General features: G+C 30.8%; 1 protein-coding gene across 13 annotated transcripts in view; it reads left to right on the top strand.

The window, feature by feature from the left end:
- LOC148624052 (sodium channel protein para-like) overlaps nucleotides 1-22,234 on the top strand; it is an 87,532-nt gene extending 65,298 nt beyond the window's left edge. For 11 of the 13 annotated variants that reach the window (XM_088566500.1, XM_088566506.1, XM_088566503.1 and 8 more), the window contains 10 exons: nucleotides 508-554; nucleotides 782-1,123; nucleotides 2,405-2,578; nucleotides 3,441-3,587; nucleotides 5,250-5,525; nucleotides 6,055-6,108; nucleotides 7,172-7,312; nucleotides 11,321-11,428; nucleotides 16,183-16,453; nucleotides 17,384-22,234. In XM_088566500.1, coding sequence (XP_088422626.1) covers nucleotides 508-554; nucleotides 782-1,123; nucleotides 2,405-2,578; nucleotides 3,441-3,587; nucleotides 5,250-5,525; nucleotides 6,055-6,108; nucleotides 7,172-7,312; nucleotides 11,321-11,428; nucleotides 16,183-16,453; nucleotides 17,384-18,483 — 2,660 coding nt within the window. In that variant the 3' untranslated portion in view covers nucleotides 18,484-22,234. Of the gene's footprint in view, nucleotides 1-507; nucleotides 555-781; nucleotides 1,124-2,404; nucleotides 2,579-3,440; nucleotides 3,588-5,249; nucleotides 5,526-6,054; nucleotides 6,109-7,171; nucleotides 7,313-11,320; nucleotides 11,429-11,911; nucleotides 12,020-16,182; nucleotides 16,454-17,383 lie in introns of all 13 variants that reach the window. The other 2 variants (XM_088566509.1, XM_088566501.1) reach the window with 1 other exon arrangement.
- Nucleotides 22,235-26,195: the final 3,961 nt, after the last annotated feature.

The following is a 26,195-nucleotide window of genomic DNA, read 5'->3' as shown; positions in this document are numbered from 1 at the left end:
TGTAAAAAGAAGGTCACTTCTATCAGAAGTTTTAAGCTTGTTTTATTTTGATAATAATAATAATTATTTGTATTTAGACTTGGTGACACCATTTCTGTAAACATATACTTGGTGTAATGGATATATCAAAATTATCATATGATAGGTCAGTTCTGTCAGTATGAAATAAAGCAAAACTTCTTATTTAATGAAGGCTACAATTACGATCATATTTTTTTTTCATTGTTTATAAATACAGTTATTCACTGTGTGGCACAATGTAGTCTCACAATTACAGGGAAGGGTAATTAATTAAACATGAAAATTATCTCCCTTTACCTGTCAGAAAATTTTTGCATCTTACCATCTTGTCATATTACAAGATTTGGTCTATTAGATGATGGACAAACTTTTTTATCCCATCAGAAAGCAAGTTACATATGAAATAAGATTATTTTTAGATCAAATGTTTGAAGTTCTTTCCATGTATTTGCATCAGTTGTTTTACCTATAATTTTACTATTGTAGTTGACATGACCCCAGGTGGAACACCAGACACTATAGAGGGAGATAATGTAAGTAAAATATTGTTCTTTACTTTATATTTTTGTGTATATTTTTTCTTTTCCTTTATGTATATTGCTATTTAAAGACTCAAAATGATGCAGTACTGCTCATGTCATACACAAAACTATGCATGTTAAATTAATATTTGCTGTTCCTGAAGTTAGGAAACTTTGTTACATGTTACATCATGTTTCATTTTTGAATTTAAAAAAAAATGTTTTTTATACTATGATAGGCTTCAACTAAGTCAGCAAGCAGGGCATCTTCCATCAAAAGCAAACATTCTGATGATAGCAGCTCAACAACATCTGATGATGAAGAATCTAAAATGAGTATAAAAAAGGTTGATGCTTCTGGTGAGCCAGAAATTAATGACGTTGAAATAATTACTGCCAGCCAGCCTGATGATTGTTTTTGTAGTATATTTAGAAGGAAATGTCCTTGTTGTATCCGATGTGAGCATACCAAAATTGGGAAGAGGTGGTGGATGCTACGATGTAAAGCTTATGCCTTGGTGGAACACAAATATTTTGAGACATTCATCATAACAATGATTCTTGCCAGTAGTTTGGCTTTGGTAAGTAACTTACCAGAGGTTATGTGAACAAATCTTTCCTTTCTATCTTCTGTATTCTTGCATTCTGTTTGCTTTTTTTTAGTAATGAGGATCAAAGTGGGCATAACCCAAAAAATTGACTTTTTTATTCTCAGTCTGATTTTGATTTTTTTTGCATTGGATTCCTTATAAAAATCCCTACCTGCATTTTCAATCAGATTTCAGGTATTTCCTATGGTTAAGGAGTTATAAGGGGGTCAAAGTGGCCACAACCCAAAAAATTTACTTTTTTATTTTTTGTCAGATTTCAAAATTTTTTTTTGTGGATACCTTATATCAATCCTTGCCTGTGTTTTTCAATCAGATTTAACTTTCAACTTGTGAGGGGTCAAAGGGGTCACTCCCCAAAAAATTCTCTTTTTTATTTTTGGTCTGATTTTGAAATTTTTAATTGATTTTCAAATTAATATAGCTTCAGCATGATGGATTGTACTGTGCTGAAGACCTTTCATCTCACATCCACTTCTTTTTACCAGATACCTGTCTGAATTTTCACTTTAAAAGGAATAATTGTAATATTTTTCCATTTATGAAGAAATATACTCAGTCATTTTGTGAGCAGGTTGTTTCTTCATAGACAGATAAAAATATTAAAACCATTCCTTATATTTGAATTTTTAATTCAAAATTTAAAAAATAAATTGACTAACAATGTTATTTGATGTCAAAACTATGTGGTAATAAACTTCTATCGGATAATAATAATAAAAAAAAAATCAGAAGAGACATTACTATACTTATATGTACATAATGTAATTTCTGTCGACTGAAACTTGTTTGTGGTAATGATTTCAGATGTAGAATTTAGTTTCAGCATTATGAATGTCTGAGACTTGTGCTTTGATTGAAGATTTGTTTCCTCAGATAATATTGTTGGAGAGTTTGGAATGGCAGGGTTATCTTTCTGTTTTTATTTTAACACAATAAAGACTAGACTGATCCCATATTTACAGTCAAAATGGTGCTCTGTGTGATAGGATTTTAAATGTTTTATGCACAAAATAATAGCAACTTGAAAATATTGTGACAGTATTTAATGAATGATATACAAAACTTGTAACCCTGCAGTGTATGTTACATTATGTCAAGGTCAAGGTCATTGACACTAAAAATAAAATGTTTATATGCACCACCATTAGAGAACTTTAAGTACTATACAGACTACTCTTATTGTCTTATTAAGATTTATAAAACTTTTATGCTTTACTACATTTATTTATAACTTTGATATATTTATTTTAGGCTCTTGAAGATGTCTATTTGAAAGAAAGACCTGTTTTGAAAGAAGTTTTGAACTATTTTGACAAGTTTTTCACTACTATATTTATTCTGGAAATGTTGATAAAGTGGCTAGCTTTTGGATATAAGAAATACTTTACAGACGCTTGGTGTTGGCTTGACTTTATTATTGTTACTGTAAGTATAGGAGGGCAATGAATCTTACTCTAATGTAAGGAAAGGGAGACATTAAATACAGTTTTGTGGTGTTTTTATTTTAATGGAGCATAGGTATATAAATTTTTGAAGCCCTGTACATAATTGTGTTCCATTTGTTAATATTAAGCTATATATTTTACAAAAATTCAGTTTTGCATTATAAGAAATAGAAGATTATGTGATGTCATTTGAAAGTTAAATTGTCTAAAAACTAGATGTCTGAGTAGTTTATTGTCTTGTCTGCAATGAATGTTGCGAAAGGCGAGACTAAGGTATTGTTTCTGGCATTCACAGTAAGATTTTGATTTTAAGTTTTCTGATTAGGTCAGTTTGATATGAACTACTTATCTAAGGTCAATCATACTTGGTATGCAGCTGCATTAGCACAAATCTGTATCAATTTTGTGCATATGCCCCCACAGTCACTGTCCATTGACTTCGAGAGTATCGCTTAGTCACAGTTTCAATGTTCAGCTTATTGCGAAAAGGACTGCCACTTACACCGGGTGTAGTACATTCCTACTTTGATAGTTGTGTTGTTGTCAATCTGGTTGTCAGTATCTAAATCTGAATGATTAAATGCTACCACAGAGTTTATTTGCCAACACCACCAAGCCACCCCCCCACAACCCCCCCCTTTAGAAAAAAAATTATTGAAAAACTGTGTGTGTTAAATCATGAAAAACACTCACTTCGTGATCCTCACTGGAGATCCTGTCAATGATTTTTTTTTGCACCCTCCTCCCCCCCCCCCCCTTTACCTAAAACTCTGGATCTGCCACTGTATATCTCTGTGATAACAGCTTATTTTATTTTATTTTGGATTTCGTTTTCTTTACAGATATCCATCATCATGTTAGTGATAGAATTCATGCCCAAAGATACTGATAAAGGGTCAAAAAATGATGAGGTAGGGTCACTAAAGGCCTTGAGAACTCTTAGAGCCCTTAGACCATTAAGAGCTGTGTCAAGATGGGAAGGAATGAGAGTAAGTTCAAAACTCATAGAAAATTTAAAGGCTACAGAATATAGAATGGATCATTGTGGCTTATATAGAAAAGTTCTAACAGTTTAGATACTTATTCTTTGGTAATGTTTCTATTATTTTTGTTCCCCACTAATATGCTATGCAGATTCAGAAATGTTAGATGTGTTTTGCAACTCTCTGTCACACTTTATTATTTTTCTCATGCCTATCAGCAAATATCATTTTAATGGCATGTATGGCCTTTTCACTATCAGAAACTGCAGGACATGGAACACTGTTTTCTTTATTGATTTTGTTGGCTGTAGATAATTTGTATCTGTTTTGATTCATTTACCGCGATTTATTTTATTAATATCATATCTTACTGCAAATACTCTTACCATATATTCTGTAGTACAATTAGCTTACCTGCTAACTTACATAATTTAATGGTGTTTTCACAATTTTTCACAATTTTAACCCTTTGTCCTGCTAACACAATTTCAGGTCAAATATGTCCCAAAACCCGATTTTGTCAAAATTACCTAAAAACTTTGATTTCAAACTATGGCAAGCCAAAGTGGACAAAAATGAGCATTTTCTAATATTAAAAAATCATTTTTTTAATATTACAAATTCATTTTCTAATATTACAAATTAGAATTCTTACATCACAAAACACTTTTTCAATATTATAAATTCAATTGATTTTCTAACATTAAAAAACTATTTTTTAATATCAGAAATTTATTTTCTAATATTAGAAAATGGATTTGTTGTGTTCAATTACGATTTTTTAATGTTAGAAAATCATTTTGTAATATTAAAAGATGTGACTGATTTTGCAATATTACAAAGTGATTTTCTAATAGTACAAATTCAGTTTGTAATATTACAAAATGTGTGATATTTTATAATATTACTAAATCAGGAATTTGTAATATTAGAAAATGATTTTTTAATATTAGAAAATGAAAATGAAAATTACTTTGTAATATTGCAAAATCAGTCACATCTTGTAATATTACAAAATGATTTTGTAACATTAAAAAATCATAATTGAATACAACGAATCCATTTTCTAATTTTAGAAAATCGATTTCTGATTTTAAAAAATATTTTTTTATTGTTAGAAATTCACTTGAATTTTTAATACAAAATGTATTAAAAAAGCTTTTTGTGATATGAGAAATCTAATTTGTAATATTAGAAAATGAATTTGTAATATTAAAAAATCATTTTTTAATATCAGAAAACACTAATACATGTATTACAAATTAGATTTCTTATATCACAAAACACTTTTTTAATATTAAATTTTTTTTAAATAGTGGGAATACAATTAACTGGAAGTAATACATTTCTCATAATTTTTTTTTAGAATTTCAATTAGGTTTGGAAGAGTCCACCACAAAAAAGGCACTTGCAAACTTCAATCTATTACAGTGCATGCACATGGTGTTCAACTGAAAAAGGCCCCTTAATGCTATAGTGGTTGTCTCATTCATATATTACTACAGTAAAACCCATTCAGTTTGCAAAATATGTCCCAAAAATGTCTGTTCACATGTTGTTCCACCCAAAACCCCCCTGGAGATTTCCAAAAGTTGGCAGGTATGAATTAGTTTGGAAAATTAATTATCAATATCATTATATTAATTCATGTTATATATTGTTTTTAAGGTTGTGGTCAATGCCTTGATTAAAGCCATACCCTCTATTGCCAATGTGTTACTAGTTTGTCTTGTCTTCTGGCTTATCTTTGGAATTGTTGGAGTTCAGTTTTTCATGGGAAAGTTCCACAAGTGTGTAGATGCAGATGGAAATCGTTTGGATAGAGGAATAGTGCCCAATAAAAGTGTTTGTGAAGAATTGCAAAATACTACTGGCTACAAATGGGTCAACTCTGACATAAACTTTGATTCAGTGGTAAATTCCTATTTGGCTTTGTTTCAAGTGGTAAGTAGAAACATGTAGTTAAGTATTATTATTTCTGTGTAGTGGGTCATTTTCATAGACGCCAAATTTCACGATTTGCTCAGTGAATAGGGATAATAAATTCTTGCTTCTTCAGATTAAAAATAGAAAATAAAAATTATATGTAAAGTGTCTAGACTAAAATTTGGCGAGCTTTATTTTTGAGCTTTCCCGAACCTCATGAAAATTTCCTGGTATATGGTATAATGATAATTACTGTACCATATAAACATGATCAGAACAACATTCAGTAGAGAACAAGGTTCTCATAACAGTATTCAGTACAAATTTAACCTTTGACCGTAGAAGCTCTGAGATCCTGATTTCAGTCTGACAGGAAGTTAACCTGTCACACGGAGTAAGGATCTTTACTAGTTTTGTATCCTTAACAGGCTCTTAATGTCATTTCACAAATAAAGAAAGAATCAATTCTACTATTTACTAATTGTCCTGTTTAACTTGAGGAAAATACTGTTCTTTTATGTATGTTTTTGTATGTTTCTTTTTAAAGGCAACCTACAAAGGCTGGACACTTATCATGGATGATGCCATTGATACCCCATCTGTAAGTTTATTCTTGTGTTTATTTCAATTAAATAGTATCTTGTTTCTCTAGTTACAACCATATTTTATGTGATGCAATGTACATCACAACTTCATGTAAAAAGTATTCTTTGGTCCTTTTTTCTGGTGATGTTTAGAATTTTTTTAAGTAAAATAAATACTGTGTGTAATTTGTTTGTGAAAAGATAAATTTTTATGTCAAAATGCATGTCAGAATATAAAGTATAGGAGATAAATTTGAGAGTAATAGTCACATGCCAAACCTATCTTCTGTATATGATACTCATTGTAGACTTCTATACAGATAATCTTAGGTTTGAAACAGCATAGTAATGCCCTGATAGAAACCAGTCTACTTCAGACAACATTTATATGCAGATTGAAGCAACTCACAGTCATGATTTTTTTTGGTGTTTTTAGTGGAATTCCACTATTTGGCATTGATACCTTTTTTAAAACATATATTTACTTCTGATTTTGCCAATTTTCACTTTGTTTGTTGACCTTGTATAATCATTTCTAAACACAGAAGAAGATGGATTTAACGATTTATTTCAAAAACCTAGGAAAATTTTTGTGTATACAACATTTAATAATAAATTCTAGGTCTATGGTTATTTTAGTTGGACTGGTTTAACATAAGACGGGACTTCAGTATAATGCAAAGCCAGATTGGAGACATGCACTTCTATAAATTTGTATAAAGCCACTGTACTGTTATAGTTTTTATACTGAAACACACACCATGTCTGGTCTTTGTCCCTGGATTACATTCCTTTGATTACCGCTATAACCTTGGTTCCCGTGATTATTCTTTATGTTTGGAAGAAAAACATAATTGCATCCCATGAAGACAACATTTTAGAAATATAAAAAAGTGGAAGATCACAATTATAGACCACCAAAAAAGTCAACATTTTCACTACCTAAATTACCTCAGTATTTAGTAAAGTTATATGTGTACCGGTATATATTTTCTTTTGTATTTTTATGTATGTAACATATCTACTGCTTCATAAGCCTCTAAAGGCTGGCTGATATCTGTATTATTGTCTTTATTTCAGAAATTAGACGATCAGCCAGCCAGAGAGATCAATGTCTACATGTATATCTATTTTGTCCTCTTCATTATATTTGGGTCTTTTTTTACCCTCAACTTATTTATTGGTGTCATCATTGAAAACTTTAATCAACAGAAGAAAAAGGTGAGCTATGAATTTTAAGCTTAATAATTTATTCATAAAATCACAAAATAGGGATGCTGCTAGCCAGAGAGATAAATGTCAACATGAATTTGTATTATGCGTTAAGACTCCTTTTCATTATATTTGGGTCATTCTCAACATATTCATTGATGTGATTTCCAAAAACTTCAGTCAACAAAAGAGAAGGGTATGAATTTGTAGTTATTCATATCCAAAGATTATTTTTATATAGTTATTAGTTTTTAAGTGTATGGGAACATTCTGATATAAATCTGGCCATATATAGAAATATATAGCAAGTGCTTTGTTAATTCCTACTAAATACAGATGTTATGTTGAGAATAAAAAAGATTAAATTTTTATGTAGTTTTGGGGTCTGAATTTTAGTCAAAAATATTTTGATGCTTTTTCTGAAAATGATTTTTTTTTTATTTCGACTGTTGTTGAGATCAATGATTTTTTTTTTCATATTGATATCTAAATTTTATCAACATGGCTGTTAAATCAATTACATTCCTTTTTTTTTCTTAATTTCCAAAATGATAAATCTGTGCTGGGAACAAGACAGCCTTGGTTATTATCAGAATAAGATTATCTTATCTTCTGTGTTATTTCTGTAATATTTTTTTTATTCACCAGTCAAATCTTAATTCTCTTCTATTTTACATCTTAGCACTATCATTTGTGTAAGTTCAGTTGTAGATTTAGGCGGGGGAGCACCCAGTGATTACCTTCTTCCTAAAATTGGGAAAAATTTAACATTTTTTATTGAAGTCTTGATTTTTCATTACTTTTACCTCCAAAATTTTCTCACTTTGCTATGCCCTGCATTTAATTCTCTTCACACACAGTTAAACCTGAAAGTTTACTAGATATAATGCAATTCAATTCAGGAATAAAAAAAACTATAAAATATTTAGTTACATATCACTGTCTGCCTAATTAAATAGACACATACTTACCCCAGTGATTACATAGACACACACTTACCCCATCTAATTTATAGACATATACTTACAAAGTGATTACATAGACACAAACTTACCCCAGTGATTACATAGACACACACTTACCCCATCTAATTTATAGACATATACTTACAAAGTGATTACATAGACACAAACTTACCCCAGTAATTACATAGACACATACTTACCCCACAATCGGAACTACTCGGCCATTTGCGCTACACTAAAAAATAACCTCAAATGCAGAAAGGACAATTTCTTCTTGAAAAATTTGCCGGCATTGTTGTCTTACGTGAATCAAAATAGTTCTATCCACCAGGTGGCACTAAAAATTTTAGTTGGATAGCACTAGCAATAAAGAACAACTCTTCCAAAGAATTTTGGCCTGAAGCAAAGAGCTAAGAAAGAAAGTAATGGTTAAAAAATTCAACCAGTTTAACTATAATTTTAGAATCAAGTTGGTCAATTCCAGACAGATTTATCTGCCTAGTGCCTCCGAGGTTTTTCTTCTGTGTAACTAGAAAGGCTGAGGAGTTCCATTTGGCTTACCCCAGCAATTATATAGACACAAAAGTACCCAAGTGATTACATAGACACATACTTACCCCAGCAATTACATAGACACATACTTACTCCATCAATTACTTAGACCCATATTTACCCCAGTAATTACATATACACATACTTACCCAGTGATTACATGAACACATACTTACCCTAGCAATTACATAAACACATACTTTCCCCCAGCAATTACATAGACACATACTTGCTCCATCGATCACATATACACATACTGATCCACTCATTACATTGACACATTATTACCCAGTGATTGGAAATAGGGATCCTACACTCAATAAAATGAATAAAAAGTTAAAAACTCTTAAGAAAATGTCTATTTGATGAATTTTAAGTTGTCGAAGATTACTAGTCTAGATACGTTATTATCTATCTTACCCTTGTGTATATTATACAATCCTTAAAACTGGAATCAGACCAGGCCTTATCAGCCTTTGCCAGGAAATATTACAAAAAATACTTAACTTTAAACAATTAATATGACAACTGTAACTTTAATAATGATGCACAATTTACATGTCTTCACCACATATTCCTTTATAGATTAAATTACATAAACTGAGATCAAAGTTCACTAAAGGATATCCCTCCCTTAACCCCAAACAATCATGTGGTGAAATATAAAGTTGTGAAACAGGAAGTTGATGTTACTCAAGTCTAATCCGACAATATGGCATATTATATAAAGCTTCTATCAAAATATCAAGAAGCTGTGTTGGGTAGTTGCAGAGAAAACTGTAATGAAAAATCTAAGGACAGACCTACGGACGGACACAATGATGGTAATGTACCTCCTGCTTCAAAGCAGAGCTAAACATATATGAACAATAATAATGACTTCATAATGACTTTCTGCTTACATATAATTTATTTAATCTAACTGGTCATTGAACTATCAATTAAAAATTTATCCTTAATATGATGTGATGTAGGTTGGGATTATTTGAGTTTCAGACTGTGGACTAGCTGACATAAATAATATCACAAAGTCCAAATTTGCCTAAAGAAAACCATCCAATCCAAAGACTTATTACAAACTGTGTCCTCTAAGGAATCTGGGAATTACAGGATGACAATCATAGCATCTGATGTGAATAAACTTAGTATGGGGAAAAATCACAACTGAACGAAATGTATTATACTAAGTCCTTGATAACAGAACTTTTTTTTCAGATTTGTTACGTTCATCTGGAGTTATATGATAGTTAATGAGAGTTTGTTATGCATGACTTTACAATATATTAATTATGTGACTTATTTTGTTTTATATTCAGTTAGAGGTATGTTTAGTTAAACATCAATCATGTGAAAGTATTTGTTGTGGGAAATCAAAGTATTGTATATAATGGTCTCTATTTTGATGAGCTAGGAACTTAAATTTCACATAAAGATATGTACAGTATTTCTTTGTCACATTTCAGTTTCACTTTAAAGACTGTTGACCATAGAAATAAATGAAAATATTTTAAAAATTGCTGTTACCGGTAGTTATTTTCCAGTGCACCTTATTTTCCATCAAGGGTTTGAAAAATTTAAGTAGCCTAAAAGTAGGAAAACAAAAAAAGGGTAGAATTAATCAGACTTGCATTCATTGATTTCCTTAGATTATGTTTGTTATAAAGGGACCTGACTAGGTAATGGCAGATTTGTTAATTAATTAATCAGTTACATACAAGTACATTGATCCCTTACACAAAAATATCTAGAAAAACACAGCAATAAAAGAATGGGTTCCTTCAATGATAAGTACTTTCACAGAATTATCACCAGTCTCTTTGTTGATTGGATCTGTTTATGATTGGAAAAGTTTGTAGGAAATTGTATTAGGATACTTAAAAGTTATATAAACAATCTTATATTGGTTTTCAAAATCTGAAGACTTTTAAATTTGGGAAATTGTATGGTATTTGCTGTGACATATACATAACATAATGCCATGTGACTTCTCTAATAGTTAAGGGCATTTCCAAACCTTACGCAGATCCATTCCCAGAGTAAGGTTCTAGCAGGTGAACGGGGCTGACTAATATCACATGCCACTCAACCTTTCATTGCACAGGTGTTCACATGGTATTGAGGGTAATGTTAACTAATCCTGTACTATAAAGTTATATTTTATCCTGTATTGGACAATATGTACATCCTTGTGGTGATTCTAGCATTTCAAAGTTTTCAATTTTGTTTGATAACTGTTGTGATAAACATTTGTAGCAAAAAGCAGAAAAAATGTGTTCGATTGTTTTAAATAAAAACTCTCTGAAAAATGAATTTCTGCAGTTACTTGTTGTTTTCTTCTTAAAAGTCTTACTTTTTGTTTGTTAAAAAGAAATATTTTCTATGAATTTAAAAAAGCTGGTTTCAAAAACTGGACCTGTTTTCACTATTGGTGATACAGGTAGGTATACTGGTAAATGAAAGGATATACAAGTGAAATGTTATTGTTGCATGTTATTATCAGGCTGGTGGATCCTTAGAAATGTTCATGACAGAAGACCAGAAGAAGTATTACAAAGCAATGAAGAGAATGGCTAGCAAGTCTCCTCAGAAGTCTATTCCAAGACCTGAAGTCAGTGTAAAATAAATGTCTTATTAGCTCAGTCACCAGGTTATATCTCACTGTTAGTCTCATTCATGAACCATTTAGGAAATTTGCAAATATAAATTTTGATGATTTGTTAAAAAACTATAGTGATTGATTTTAGTTATTTGTTTTGTTTGGTTCGATAGACAATAACTGGATGAACTTTAAAGTGAGAGATGATAGTGACTAGGTTAATACACTGCTTCTAACCCTATGGCTTAAGTCTGTGTGAAGGTCAATGGGGTCATTCATATTGTTATTGTGGTGATCATGTGTTGATTGTCATACTCTGACAACTGCAGTATAATTCAGAATGTAGAAAATAATCAATTTTCTGACAATTTTCTAAGAATTGTTTTTAAAAAATGTTATTGCAGGTATAATTTGGATGCAATCAACACATGGTCAGAATCTGTGGTGTACTGTTTTCCAAGACTATCATCAATCATACATACCTCTCTACTTCAGGCTGGTGGTTCACTTGAGATGTTTATGACCGATGACCAGAAAAAGTATTATATGGCCATGAAGAGAATGTCGTCCAAGGCGCCATCTAAATCTATTCCTCGACCAGGAGTTAGTTTTCACACACTGTTGACATACCAGAACTTGGCATGCCTTCTCTGAGCAATTCATTTTTCTCCTTAACACCTTTTAGATCTTTAGAATTTTCCCAGATTTGTGTCAATTGCATGGAGCATGGAACTTCTTGGACAAAATAATGTCTTAAGAGTGTTATTTTAAGGTTACAAAAATGTTGTCTTAATGTTAATTTCTTTACAAAAAGGAATTTTTTCAATAAGATTATATGATGGCACAAAACAAGAGTCATAACCCAGTGAAAGCCGTGTAAAATTTCTTACATTTTTAATTGGTTAAATCATAACAAGGTCTTGATAAAAAAATTTATAGATATTAAGTAAACTTGAATAAAACCCAAGTCTGGTCGTGTTCAATAGTTTTCTCTTTATTGCACCAAGCACTGTATATAATGTTATGGCCACCATTTTTCTCACCATTAGAATTTAGTTTTCAGTTGATGCAGGAAGATAGTTTATAGCATCTGGACATTGCCTGATCAGATTACACGTCTTTGTAGACGAATGTTTGCTTTTTATCCTTGTTTGTGTACTGTTATTTCTTTCTAACTTAAGACGTTTGATTATTTAATTCAAATTGAGGATCTAAGATTTAGAAGAGAAGGCTAACATACGACAGAGGGGCTCACTATTCATAGGTTTTTTTTAACTGACATAATTGATGTAGGTTACCCTGTACACTATACGGTACATTTTAATTTAAGTAAAAATTTATCCCCTAGTTTAACGTTAAATGTTAGTGGCATTTCTACTCTATGTCTCCACCCGACCCCATATTTTGATAGGGAGATATTTTTGTTTTTGTCCTGCCAATTCCTCCTTTCATGCATCTGTCCATCACACAGTTTGTCAGTAGATCTCCTCTTAAACTACTCACCAAAATATCACAAACTTTGGTAGGTAGATAGGACAACATATGTAGTTGTACATATTCCCAGGAAATTTTGATCCCTAAAGTTGTCCCATAAGTTTTAGGCTTATAGTAATGATCTATGTTCATCTATATATTGAATCGATCCCCTTCCCAGTAATGATCTGAAGTTATTGTGAATTTGATTTGTCCTTTAAATGTTCGGTCCCCTGTGTATAAAAAGATTTCAAGTAATAATCTGTGTCTCAGGATCTTTGTGGGTTCTCTAAGACTGCATTGAATGTGAATATTTGTTCTTGATCATGTCAAATCACCATTCAGATTGATAAGAGTTAAGGTTCTTTGATGTTTTTGTGCTTCAAAGTTTTACTTTCTATATACATTGTTAATTATAGATACATCTTTGCCAATCTTCTAAATTTTGTTTATCCTCTTCCCAGTCATTTGTTTGTTTATCTTACTTATATGCTGAATTAAAATTACTTATGAAGCAAACATTCATTAGAATACATGTTATTCATTCATTGCATTAAATACCACTGTCTTTTGCCTTCTACCAGTGCACGCTGACTGTAAACCTATGCATCTTGATTAACTTTATTTCCTTTCAGATATAGCTTGCCTAATGAATTAGGGGTGCATAATCTTGATACATAACCTACGATGTAATTTGTTTAGGTTCATAAATCATGTTAACATTTAATATGTTAAGATATCCTTATTTCATTGTTTTGGCTTAAGTAGCACTCCAGCTAAGAATCATGCAAAATGTGATTCATGCTAGGAAAGCCTACATATTTTTATTTTTGTAATTTTATTTAAAATGCTTTAGTAAACAGAAATTAACATTTGGTTTTTCGTATAAGCTGTGCTTATATGAGATAAAAATTGTATAGAATGCACTGTAGAATTCAAAATTAATGGAGATAACTTTGTAAATGACACTCAAATACAATAGAATCTACTGGATTTTCATTGTTGATTATCTCCCTAAGAGCAGGCAGATTTGAATGAATAAATACACATTTCAAAGTATAGACCCATAAAACAATTTAATTACAAAAATAAAAATATGTAGCCATTTTTGGGGTGTATCACATTTTTAAGATTTTGCATGATTCTTACAAAGACTACTACTTAAAATGAATTTCTGTGGGAACTTTTTTACAGATAATGTTTTAATGGAACTTCAACTCAGCATTATATTTTATAAAGATGATATAATTCTATTAAAACAAGTGGATAATTTGCCACTGGTGTGGTATAAACTTTTTTCATGTTTGAAATCATTTTAAACAGTTTATATTGATTCATTGTATAAAAAAATTAAAAACTGCTTCCTGTATTGAAGGATTTTGTCGGCACAACTTTTCAGAAATGGCTTGACAAATGTTTGGCAAAAAAGATAAGCACGGGAGCATACAATTTTAAACATTTCTTCTATTTTTGCTTAGGAACTAAAAGTGTAGACAGTTCGATTAATTAAACTGTAACATTTTAATATACTGAACATAAACAGTATACTTTATACTTCAGACATTAAATTTTCAGAATGTTGAGAAAAGTTTTTTATGAAGCAGGTACAATATAGACAAGCAACATTTAACTGAAGTAACCAAGATTATGTACCTTAATATACAACAACCGGACCACATTTAAGCATGTATCAAATTTTGTTGTTGTATTTCCAAGATATTATGGGCATGACCATGATACAATATCTACACATTACATAGCATATCACATAGCTTTTGATACTCCTTTTTGGTAGTCATGAAGGCCAATTTCAGAAATACAGACTTAACTCTAAACATCATGCAAGTTAGGAAGAAATTAAAAGAAAAAGGAAACATATTTAAAAAAAATGTGAACAGTTTAAGTTATTTAGACTGTTTAATACATAAATTATAAATGATTCAGTAATCTTAGCTTTTGTTGTGTTTCTGAAATTTCTTCATATTTTTATGTCTAGCCATTGGTCATTGTGTATTGACATTAAATACTTCAATAATTACACATATATCAATGATCTAGTTGTTTTACATATATAGTAATCAGGATGTCTGTCTGTCTGTATACATTGCTAGTCTATAGTGTTAATCAGTCTTTCACGGTTATTCATTCTCATTTCCATCTAATTCTCTGGATGATTTTTATGAAACTTTCATTTGTGATGCCAAAATGCACCTGCTATTTTGATTTTTATCCAAATGAATATGGGGTGCCATAACCCTAACATGGACATTGCCATTAACTCAGATTGATTTTGTATCCACCACTTGAAAGATTTTCATGATAATTTGAGGGTATGATTGTAAGATTATGCCTTTGTTACCTGTCATTTTGGTTTTTAATTTGAACAGATATGGGGTTTTAATTAGTGTAAAAAGGAAAATTGCAACACATGTTTATCATATGTTTTTCATATGTTTAGGACCACCATGAAAAACATATGTTTCTGACTAACCAATTTATTTCTGAAAAACAATTTAATAAAAATCATATTGCATTTATATGTTTTCAATAGGATTTTCACATAAGAAAAAAATATGGTTTTCATGATTTCATGGATTTTTACTAACACAAAAACATGTTTTACCACACCAGGCTAAACATATGTTTCTCTTCAATTTTAATACAGCTTGACGGATGTGAAAAAAAATTTTCTCATCACTAGTGACTTTTTTGTTCTTAGAGTTCGATTGATCTTTATGGCTGGTTATTCATTGACTGGCAATACTGGTAGGAACATAGATATACAGACAATCAACCTAATGCACATGATGGTGTTCCTATGTGTACCTATGACAATAATGCAAACTGAAATTATGATCAATGCTGTCAATTAATAGTTCATTGTTTGTTTGTTGAAATTTATTTTCTAAGGCAGATGAAATTAAGGAAGAACTTTCAGTTAACTGAAGTTTGAGTTTATATGATGTTATTGTCATTTGTAAAAAAAATATCAGTTACATATGGGAGAAAATATACCACCTTCTCTGAATAATGTTTGACCAACTTATGTAACATGCCTTTCATTTTTGATAGAATCGTATGACTTAATTTATTCAAACACTGAGAGCATGTATTTTATTTTCTGTCCACTTAAAAGTGAATTTGTTGATATTATATATAATGTGTTTTCTTTAGTTAAGATATTTCTAATTTCATATTTTTTCAGGAACTCGTATTGGTATTGATTGGACTTAATCTAAAATCTTAATGTTTCTCGATTTTTAATTGTTTTTTTTGTTCAACTTTTTTTGCAGTTTGTGCTGTTTGGGAAGTTGTATGACCTAGTAACTAACCAGGCTTTTGATATTGGAATCATGATAGTGATTATGTTAAATATGTTGACAATGACATTGGAACATTATGACATGAGTCCACTATTTAAACATGTCCTACAGCAAATCAACTTAACCTTCATTGTTGTTTTTACATGTGAATGCGTGGTGAAACTTTTAGCTCTTAGATGGTTTTACTTCAAAGTTCCATGGAATGTTTTTGACTTTGTTGTTGTTGTTTTGTCTATATTAGGTAAGTTTATTAGTTTATGTTAAAAGTAAGTCTTATGAGTTTAATATTTGGGTACATATGTCATTACCACTGTAACAAAAAGTTGAAAGTGGTAGAATTTACCTTATGTCAGACTTTGGCTAAACCTAACAGTTTTGGAGACATATGCAAAAAAAATTCTGTTTGACCCCTATGTTGTATTTTTAGTATTGGCAGCTATGTTTTTCAACAAACCCTTAATCACCACATCAGTTCTGTAGAAGATATCCTAAGGAACATTTATGCCAAGTTTGGTTGCAATCTATTTTGTAGTTTCAGAAGTGAAGGCATCATTAAAACAGTTTTAAGACAGAATAAAATGCCGGACATAAAGTGATGATAAAAAGGGGGTTCATTAAGTTAAGTTTTTAAAGAAAGAATCCATAATTTCTCTAAAGTGCCATTGTTAATTAAAAAAATATAATATCAAATTATTGCCTTAAGGAGTAGTGTTTTTGAATGCAGTTTGATGTATCTAAATGCAAATACCTGAGTTCAAGGAATCAAGTATTTCTTTTTTCAGCAGATAGTACATGTACTCTTGTCTGTTACATTTTTTCTTGTTATAGCTACAATTAATTTCATATAAACTTTTTACACTATTTAATTGTACATGTATTGATAAGAATATCAGATTGGTTAAAGTATTTAAGGAAACTTTTGGCCTGGATTGGCATTGTTGACTATATTACAAAATCGTTTGATTTTTATCATAAGAATTGTTTATTTTATTTAGAATTAAATGATGATTATTGCAGATTTCAGCTTAATCGATTATTGCCATTAATGTATTTTCTTTTTTAGATCAGAAATTTATGATTTATTAAAGAAAGGGTGAAATATTAATTATGTTACATTTAAGAACATGAGACTTCATGGCAAGTTAGAATCTTCAATTTGTTCTCTTTACAGGTGTTGCTGTATCTGATGCGATGGAGGCTTTACTTATACCACCCACATTACTTCGTGTTGTGCGTGTCTTCCGTGTAGGACGTGTTCTAAGATTAGTCAAGTCTGCAAAGGGTATTCGCACATTATTGTTTTCATTAGCTGTATCTTTACCTGCACTTTTCAATATTGGCTTATTGCTATTTTTAGTCATGTTTATTTATGCAACTTTTGGAATGAACTTTTTCATGGATGTGAAACACACAGCAGGTTTAGATGACACATTTAACTTTGAAACATTTGGACGCAGTATTATCATGCTTTTCCAAATGTGTACTTCTGCTGGATGGAGTGATGCACTTGCAGGATTGATGAATACAAAAGTAGGCAACAAAACGGATGAGTGTAACCCAGATGCCGACCCCCCCAACTGTGGTTCTTATGGAATGGCAGTAGGGTATTTAGTTACCTATCTTATTATAAGCTTTCTAGTTGTGGTCAACATGTATATTGCTGTCATTTTAGAAAATTTCAGTCAAGCTACTGATGATGTTCAACATGGTCTTACTCCTGAAGACTTTGATATGTATTACGAGAAATGGGAGAAATATGATCCAAATGCTACTCAATTCATTGATCTTGACAAATTGTCAGATTTTGTAGACTACTTGGAGGAACCATTACGACTTCCAAAACCAAATCATTTCATGTTAGTTAAACTTGATATTCCAATATGTGAGAATGATAAGATGTATTGTCGAGATATTTTAGATGCATTGACAAAGAACTTTTTAGGTTCAGATAATTTAGATAATGCTGATTTAGGTGTCAGTAACCCATTGCAAGAAAATAAGGCAAAAGTCGAGTATAAAGTCGTCAGTTCAACAATGAAAAGACAAGTAATGAATTATGCAGCAAGGATCATTCAAAATGGATGGCGAAAATATCGACAACAAAGAGGCATATTACCACCACCGCCACCCAGCTACAACGAGGTGACTCAACATGTAACTCAGGAAGATAAAAAAGACGAGTCAGAAGATAATGAGATTGAAATAGTTATTTCACCATCTTCAGAAAGTAAGACAGTTGAACTAAGGGCGGATAGTGATGTAGTCGCATGAATCCATTCTTAAGATATTTCAAGGTTGTGTGGATGGCTTTGCAGATATTTTATGCAGATATTACCAAATAAGTGTGATGTGAGCAATTATACTCATTACATACAGTCTTTCCATATGTTTGGTTCTGGGATGCAATTTATTAATTGTTTTGTATATATAGTTTTTCTTCAATTATTTATCATTGATTAATTAATTATTTAATACATGTAATGACAATGTTGATTTTTTAAATTATTTTCTTTATATATTATCTAGATATCTAAAACTAAATATTTAATCACAATATAATTCAAATGGCTCAATATACACTGATATTAAACAAGTTAAAAACAACCAATGTTTTGAAATAGTGAATTATATTCAGTTATTAAAAAACAAAGGTAAAAGGTAGATCTAATATGATAACTTTTTTTTCCAACACCAACAAATATTACAAAAGAATATACTACTTTGAAAATGAATGAAAAAAATTTAAAATCAATTGAGAATCTTGTAATAAAAATCGAGAAGTTTGCAATATAACGTATGTCAACTTACACCGATTATCATCGAACTGTGTGTATTGCTTTAAAGTCTTTAATGTGTCTTACGTTTGCTAATGTGATTATATTCAGTATAACCTAATATGTGTACATTATGTAAGAATTGACCTCTAATATGTGTACATTATGTAAGACCTCTAATATTTTCTTCATTATTTTTTTACAATTGTTTTGTACTCAGTTTTTCTTATGAACACTCAAGCTAGCCTAGAGTTTGCATTCACTTTTCAGAGCTTGTTATTTTGAAGTATAAAATAAAGTGGGCTGAACTATTGTTATCAAGTCTTCCTATTCTCAAGTTTAGGGTATTGGCAGTTACCATGAATAGATGATATTTGAAGACTCTTAAACCTTTCTTCTTGTTCAAAGATAAATATCTATTGTGAATTTATAATGGTCTTGAATTTATTTTAAAGATTATGCTTTGGTTGAAGTCTTTCTACTTTCCGTCCATTTCTGTTGCTGACTGTCAAAACATATATCTACAAGTTAGTAGAGCCAAAAATTTATTGTCAGTGTTGTTTCCTATGTTAGCTAGCTCAAGTTTCCAACATCCTTTTACATAGATTTTTTATAAACCATTTGAAATGTTTGACTTAATTCAATAAATGATGATTGTGTATATTTGAAGTGACAGCTGTAGTATTAGTGCTATTGTTTTAGTGCTTATATATTAGTGCTGATCCTTTTGGCTGTTTAACTAGTACTCTCAACTTCAGTTGAAAAAATAGATATAAGAAATCCAAAGGGATGCCACCTTCCTGTATCTTTGAATCAGTTCTGTTGTATTGCCTTGTGTATATTTTGTTAAGGAAAATGTGTTATGTTAAAAATGTGTTGGTTAATGCTTTGTAAATGTACCAAATCACTGTATTAAACACAAGGGTAATTTAACTGTACGACAGATGAACAATTTTTAAGTAAATAAGTCAGAAGCTGTAACTCAAAGGCCAAAACCAAATTATTATTTTTATGCTATTAATTGACTGTGAAAAGGTTTTTTTAATACATCACATGACTTTAAGTATTTGAATACAGTCACATAACATTACTGTGAAAATTTGACATCTGATTCAATTGGTGCATGTTTCATGTTAGTAATTTTATACATATTGAGTCCAAACTCAAGGTAGTGATATGCAAAAAAACCCAATATTTTTTGTTTAGAAAATGCCAAATTTTCTTACAGTATAGAATGTTCCCTTTGATATGATTTGTACCACAAGAGTTTGGATATGATAAAACCAGTGCTGCATGTATATGTTATGTGTATCTATTGAATTCACTATGTTCTATTTAACAATGTAAATATTTGAGGCATTTAGCTGTCAACATCAACATAAGCATAATATTTTAACGAGACTTATTCAGCATTTTTTTCTTTTGACAAATACATTTCCTTTTGAATTTGCTAATAAGTTCAGAACAAATCTGAAAACATGACTATATGTGCCATTGAGCACCTGTTACAAGTCAGAGATTGTATTAGTGATACCAATCAACCAATTACACAATAAATATGAAGAGGCATGTTTGTTAGTATATGTTAGCTCTATCTGTGATAGGTTTGAATATTTGTGTTTTGTTCTCCCATTATTAGTTAAGGAATATTACAGATGGGTAAATATATTTATCATGGCATTGTTTTTTTTTTTTGTTTTTTTTTTTCTTTTATCTACAATTTTCATTCACTTCAAGTATGAACCACATTTCGTACAATTGCTCCCTAGAAATACAACTGTTTTAAAGATATTGCAGTCAGTGTTTGCAACTGTTTTGTTATAAAAAGCGCTGTGCTTAAATTGATAAACGTTTGTACAATACAAAATATTTGTCTCTCTGTATGTCAATCGCCGTTTGGGGTTTGGCCCTTGGGGTTTGGTCCCAGTTGTATATCTGTTTAGAATAGGTATAGATGTTTGTTTCTCTTTTTTTACTTTTATAAGCTTATAAATTTCCCCATGAGGCAATCCTGTGGCTATTTACTTGATAGTACCGTAGAATACATGTGCAGTTAATGTTACTTCATGATAACTATCTAATGTTGGTTTCTATTATGTAGATTTAGATAGATAGCTTTAGATAGACACCAAAATTACTGCTCAATTAGATCACTTAGTATTACAATAATGTGTGTTCTACATGTGAATGTGTTAAATATAGTCTCTTCCATGACCATCAGTTAACCTTTTATTGTGAAAATAGCAACAAAGGTAATATGGTGGTTATCTGTATTCTGGTGCCACAACACTATAAAAACTAGGATCCCCCCAAAGTTGTAATGGAAAGTAATACTTTGTTTGCAAATTAGTATCTAGGAAAACGTTGTTCTGTCCAACTCCCTTCATAGGAATTAGGTTCTTTTTTGTTTATTTTTTGTTGCGAAATTATTATACTTGATTTAAATTTTTTAGAATTGGAGTAAAAAAGTTTGGGAAATAGTTTTTTCCCGTAATTTTTGACAACTATTTACATTTTTTCATCAGCATTACTAACATACAGGAATGAGAGGGGAGATAGAAATTCATTTGTTCATTCTTTGGATATTACCTATGTATTATTCCATGTTATGTGTTAAATGTTGCCAAGAAATAAAATTTCTAACATTTGTATACAAGTATACACCCCTTGCACTATTTTCCTCTTTATTATAAATGTTGGTCACCAACAAATACATTGTAATAAGACCAGTTAAAATTAATTTCAGGCCTGACATATTGCAATTTCAAAATTTGCACTTCATTTTGTTTAAAAGTTGGAACTTTTTTTTTTGGCTTGAAAAACAAATATCCTTAAAAAAGTTGAAGTTATCTGCTTAGCTTTAATAATTGTTAAATATGAAACACACATTTTCAAGTTAAAAAAGAAATGTTCATTTCCAATATTTTTCTGAAAATCCATAATTGCTTTTAACTGGTCTTAATTGTTATAGTGTACTATTATAAACAAATGAAAAACAGTGTGTTGTACGCTTATCCTTACACTGAAGCTATATATAAATATGTATGAAATATCAGGCAATTTTCTTTGTGTTTTTATATTGAATAATACTACAAATGCTCAAACTTAAGGAAAGATTGATTGCTTTCGTTGTGAAGAACAGATGCGGTGGAGTTTATGCACATTTTAACAATTTATCAGATTTTCATTTTATGCTTTTGTCATTTCACATTGTTCATTTCTTCTGTAAATAAATTTATTACACATTAGTATGTGTTTGTTCTCTAAATTCAAAACAAACTGAACAAATTTTTATTCATCATCTTGTACCAAGACCATAATGAGCTACCAGTCACAAAAGTTTTGTGTGCAACTAGTCTAAAATTTGTCAAGACACTACTGAAATCTTATATGAAAATTGGTACATATCATTAACGATGCACTCTAGTGGGATGATAAGCCACAAATAAGAAAATGAAAGATTACAAGGACAAGGTTCTGTGGCATTAGTCCAAAGATCTGTTATATGGAAGGTTCATTTGTACAAGAAGCACACAAGAAAATATACATAATTGGAGTGTTTACCTGTAATGTCTTAAATAAAATAAGAAATGAACATTATTAGTTACATAATCATTTAGTGACCAGATATTTACCCTGGTCAGTAGATTTTGTATCTCACTAGGCTACGATGTGAGGTATAGAATATACATGTAATGTCTATCTAGATTATGATGAGACTATACCACTTTTCCACCTTTTATAGTGAGACTATACCATATGTCCACTTCTATGATGAGACTTTATCATATGTCCACTTCTATGATGAGACTTTATCATATGTCCATCTTATATGATAAGATTATACCATATGTCCACTTCTATGATGAGACATTAGCATTTGTCCAACTTCTATAATGAGACTATACCATATGTCCACTTCTATGATGAGACTATACCATATGTCCACTTCTATGATGAGACTTTATCATATGTCCATCTTATATGATGAGACTATACCATATGTCCATCTTCTATAATGAGACTATACCATTTGTGCACTTCTATGATGAGACTTTACCATTTGTCCACCTTCTAAGATGAGATTTTACCATATGTCCACCTTCTATGATTGAGACAATACCATTTGTCCACTTCTGTGATGAGACATTAGCTTTTGTCCACCTTCTGTGATGAGACTATACCACTTCCCCACCTTCTGTGATGAGACATTAGCTTTTGTTCACCTTCTGTGATGAGACTATACCACTTGCCCACCTTCTATGAGGAGACTATACCATATATCCATCTAAGATGATATGAGAATAGGTATGGTGAATATATCAGACAACAACCCCACCAGGATGAAAATGTCGGCCAAAGGATACCCATTGGTTTTCACTGAAACCCTTGCACCACAGTGCAGGCTGTAGCTGGCCCCATAACATCATTATACACAGGTTCAGTGAAAGAGTTGCCCCTATATCCTCAAGTAAAATAAAAAATAAATTAAAGGTGAAAATGACAAGACAAACAGAGGCCAGAAATTCCTGACTTGAGACAGGCAGAAAAATGTGGTTGGGTTAAAGTACTTTGGCATGACCACAACCCTCCCCCTTTAAAATCTGGTCACTGGAAAAAAACATTACACAAACAAACACACTTAAGAATCTGTTTAAAAATGTCTGAATACGAATTACACAAATTTACAAACTAAGGACTACTAGTAGTTAACTGACATGCCAGCTCCAAACCAGTTTAAATAAACCTAAAAAAAATTTGTGTATGTAAAATCGATCCCACTTCTTCCCTGGTGGGGTTGAGAACCACAGAACATCATAAGTCATACAATAAGGACACAACCCATGTCATGCCAAAAACTGTTTTTCAATACAGTGTTTTAATTTCTATGTAAATACCCTATGATCAAATCAATGTTAATACCAAAAAATGCTATCCTTAACGATTTGGCAACAGCATCATAAGTATATCCCTTATGAATTAGCCTTTTCAACAGTTAAGTTAACCATACCATTTGTCCACTATCATCATCTATCTTTCTTCAAGTTTTACTGATAAGAATCTTCTGTATTAAACAGTCTCTGGCATCTGAGGTTGTTCTTGGGACATTTCAATTCTTATTGGGTCTCGATGTATATACATATGAAGCAAAATAAGAAATCTGAAAGTCAAGTGACAAAATTGAGACAAAAATAAGTCAAGAACTGAAAGATAACACAGTTGACTCATCTAGTTAGAAGTATACAAAAACCAATCAAGGTTTACTAACTTTTTTTATATTTACATTGCTGATACACTGATACGGATTTAGACATTGCTGCCAAGGAAATGGATATAATGTAGAATTATATAAGCACTCATTAGAAATACATTAAATTCATAAACCTGTGAAAAGAATCAAAATAATATGATATTAAAATGGATAAGGTACTGTAAACTGTGAAATTTTGTCAGCAGTTTATCACAAATTTGAAACTGCTCAAATGTAGATTTATTACAAAACACGCGAGAAAAAGTTATGCAAAAATTTCCCTGTTTAGATTAAACAGATTAATGTCAAAAAGTCATTAATATAATGTAGTAAAAAAATACAAGATACTTAAATTCTTAAGTACATCTATTATAAGAGCTAGCAGGGTGATAATTCATAGTAGGAAAAAAACCAGAAATATATTAGCAGTCTAGGATTGAGATATTGAAAATTTCAACTTCAGGCTATAGAAATATTGGACCAATGAACCTATGGACCCATGGACTCAAAGTGGCAGAAGCCCCATTGCAACCAGTTATTTTCTCAATGCATCAATCCTGAACAAATAGTTCCAGTTATTTTTTGTTGTACAGGATAGGATTTGGATATTTGGCATATGGTAAAAGATCATTTTAAGATCATGTATCATGTGCCATGGATGATGACTTTTGACTTAACCTTTTACCTTTATGGGAATGATTTGCAATTTGATGTGAAATTTATGCTTGATGGGTTGTATCATATGTAAGCTTTAAGGTTGGTTTCACATTAATTCACATTAATTACCAGTTTGCTATCAAGTTCAAAGACATAGCACCCTTTCATGTGTATTTGAAGTTAAACTGAAAACCCTAAAAATTAAGTGTAACTTATTGTACTGTGATTGACAATTTATAGTGCCACATCCACAAGTTTTCTTATGATTTTAGGGATGGTAAAGCATCTATGTTCTGTTAACACATTCTTGTAGCTTAATGAAACAAATTGTGCCCTCAATGAGTTATTTGTCCTTCAAATTTGGCATGTGGGTAGACTATACACAATGGGGTTGTTGATCAATTTAGCACCTTTTGCTTTTATGATGTCTTGGGTGTAAATGTATTGACTTTCAAGGCATTTGATAATCAGTATTTAGAGTACTTTAGACTGATGTTTTGTGCACCATAGTTGGTGATTTGAACTTTTGCCATTAGGTCATACTAGTGGTACCCAATGGTAAAATCTTTCTTCATGTAACAGACATTTTTTTTTTACAAGAACAATTCTTGTACCGGCTTGTTTTTAATATTTGGGGCCACATCTATAATTTATTACTCAGTATTTGTTCAACGGATTACACCAGGATTATCTCTCTTTTACCACAAAAATTTACTTTTTAGATTAGTTTCACATTATGTTAGAATAAGTCAATAAATGTCAATTCTTCCTTTTGACAAGGAACATTGTTCAAAACTTCAGTATAGACCTATTCACTTTTTAAAGTATCAGTCTATATAAAATTCATGATTTGTGATTCATGAAGGAAAACCCACTAAATAAACGATGTTTTTTTTGTTCTACATATGTTATGTTTTCACTTAACAATAGTCCTTTCTGTATTCAGATCTGTCATCGTACCAAATTCAACCAAATCAAACCAAAGCAAGAAGGTAACTCTTGGCAAATTGCAAAGTTCATGTACAATCTTTACAATTTTTATCTCCAAAAAATGTAACAACCAAAAAATGAAAAATAAAAATTTGTTATGTGGTCTGTAACTGTTTCAAAATAAAAAACATAAATTAATTTGGCAGGTTTTTGACATGCATGAATCACCTCTGCCTTTTTTATTAAGACTGCTACTTCCACATATACCAAGTGTCTTTAGACAACGGTCAAACACAATAGCATACCATTATAGGGACTTGATTTATAAATACACATATGTCCATGTCCATCAAGTTAATTATACAAGAGAG

Source organism: Perna viridis, chromosome 2 (assembly GCF_037379345.1).
Source record: "Perna viridis isolate PV_CMFRI_1.1 ecotype Kerala chromosome 2, ASM3737934v1, whole genome shotgun sequence".
NCBI lineage: Eukaryota > Metazoa > Mollusca > Bivalvia > Mytilida > Mytilidae > Perna > Perna viridis.
The sequence above is the reverse complement of the archived record's forward strand: the minus strand, read 5'-3'. Positions and strand labels throughout refer to the sequence as shown.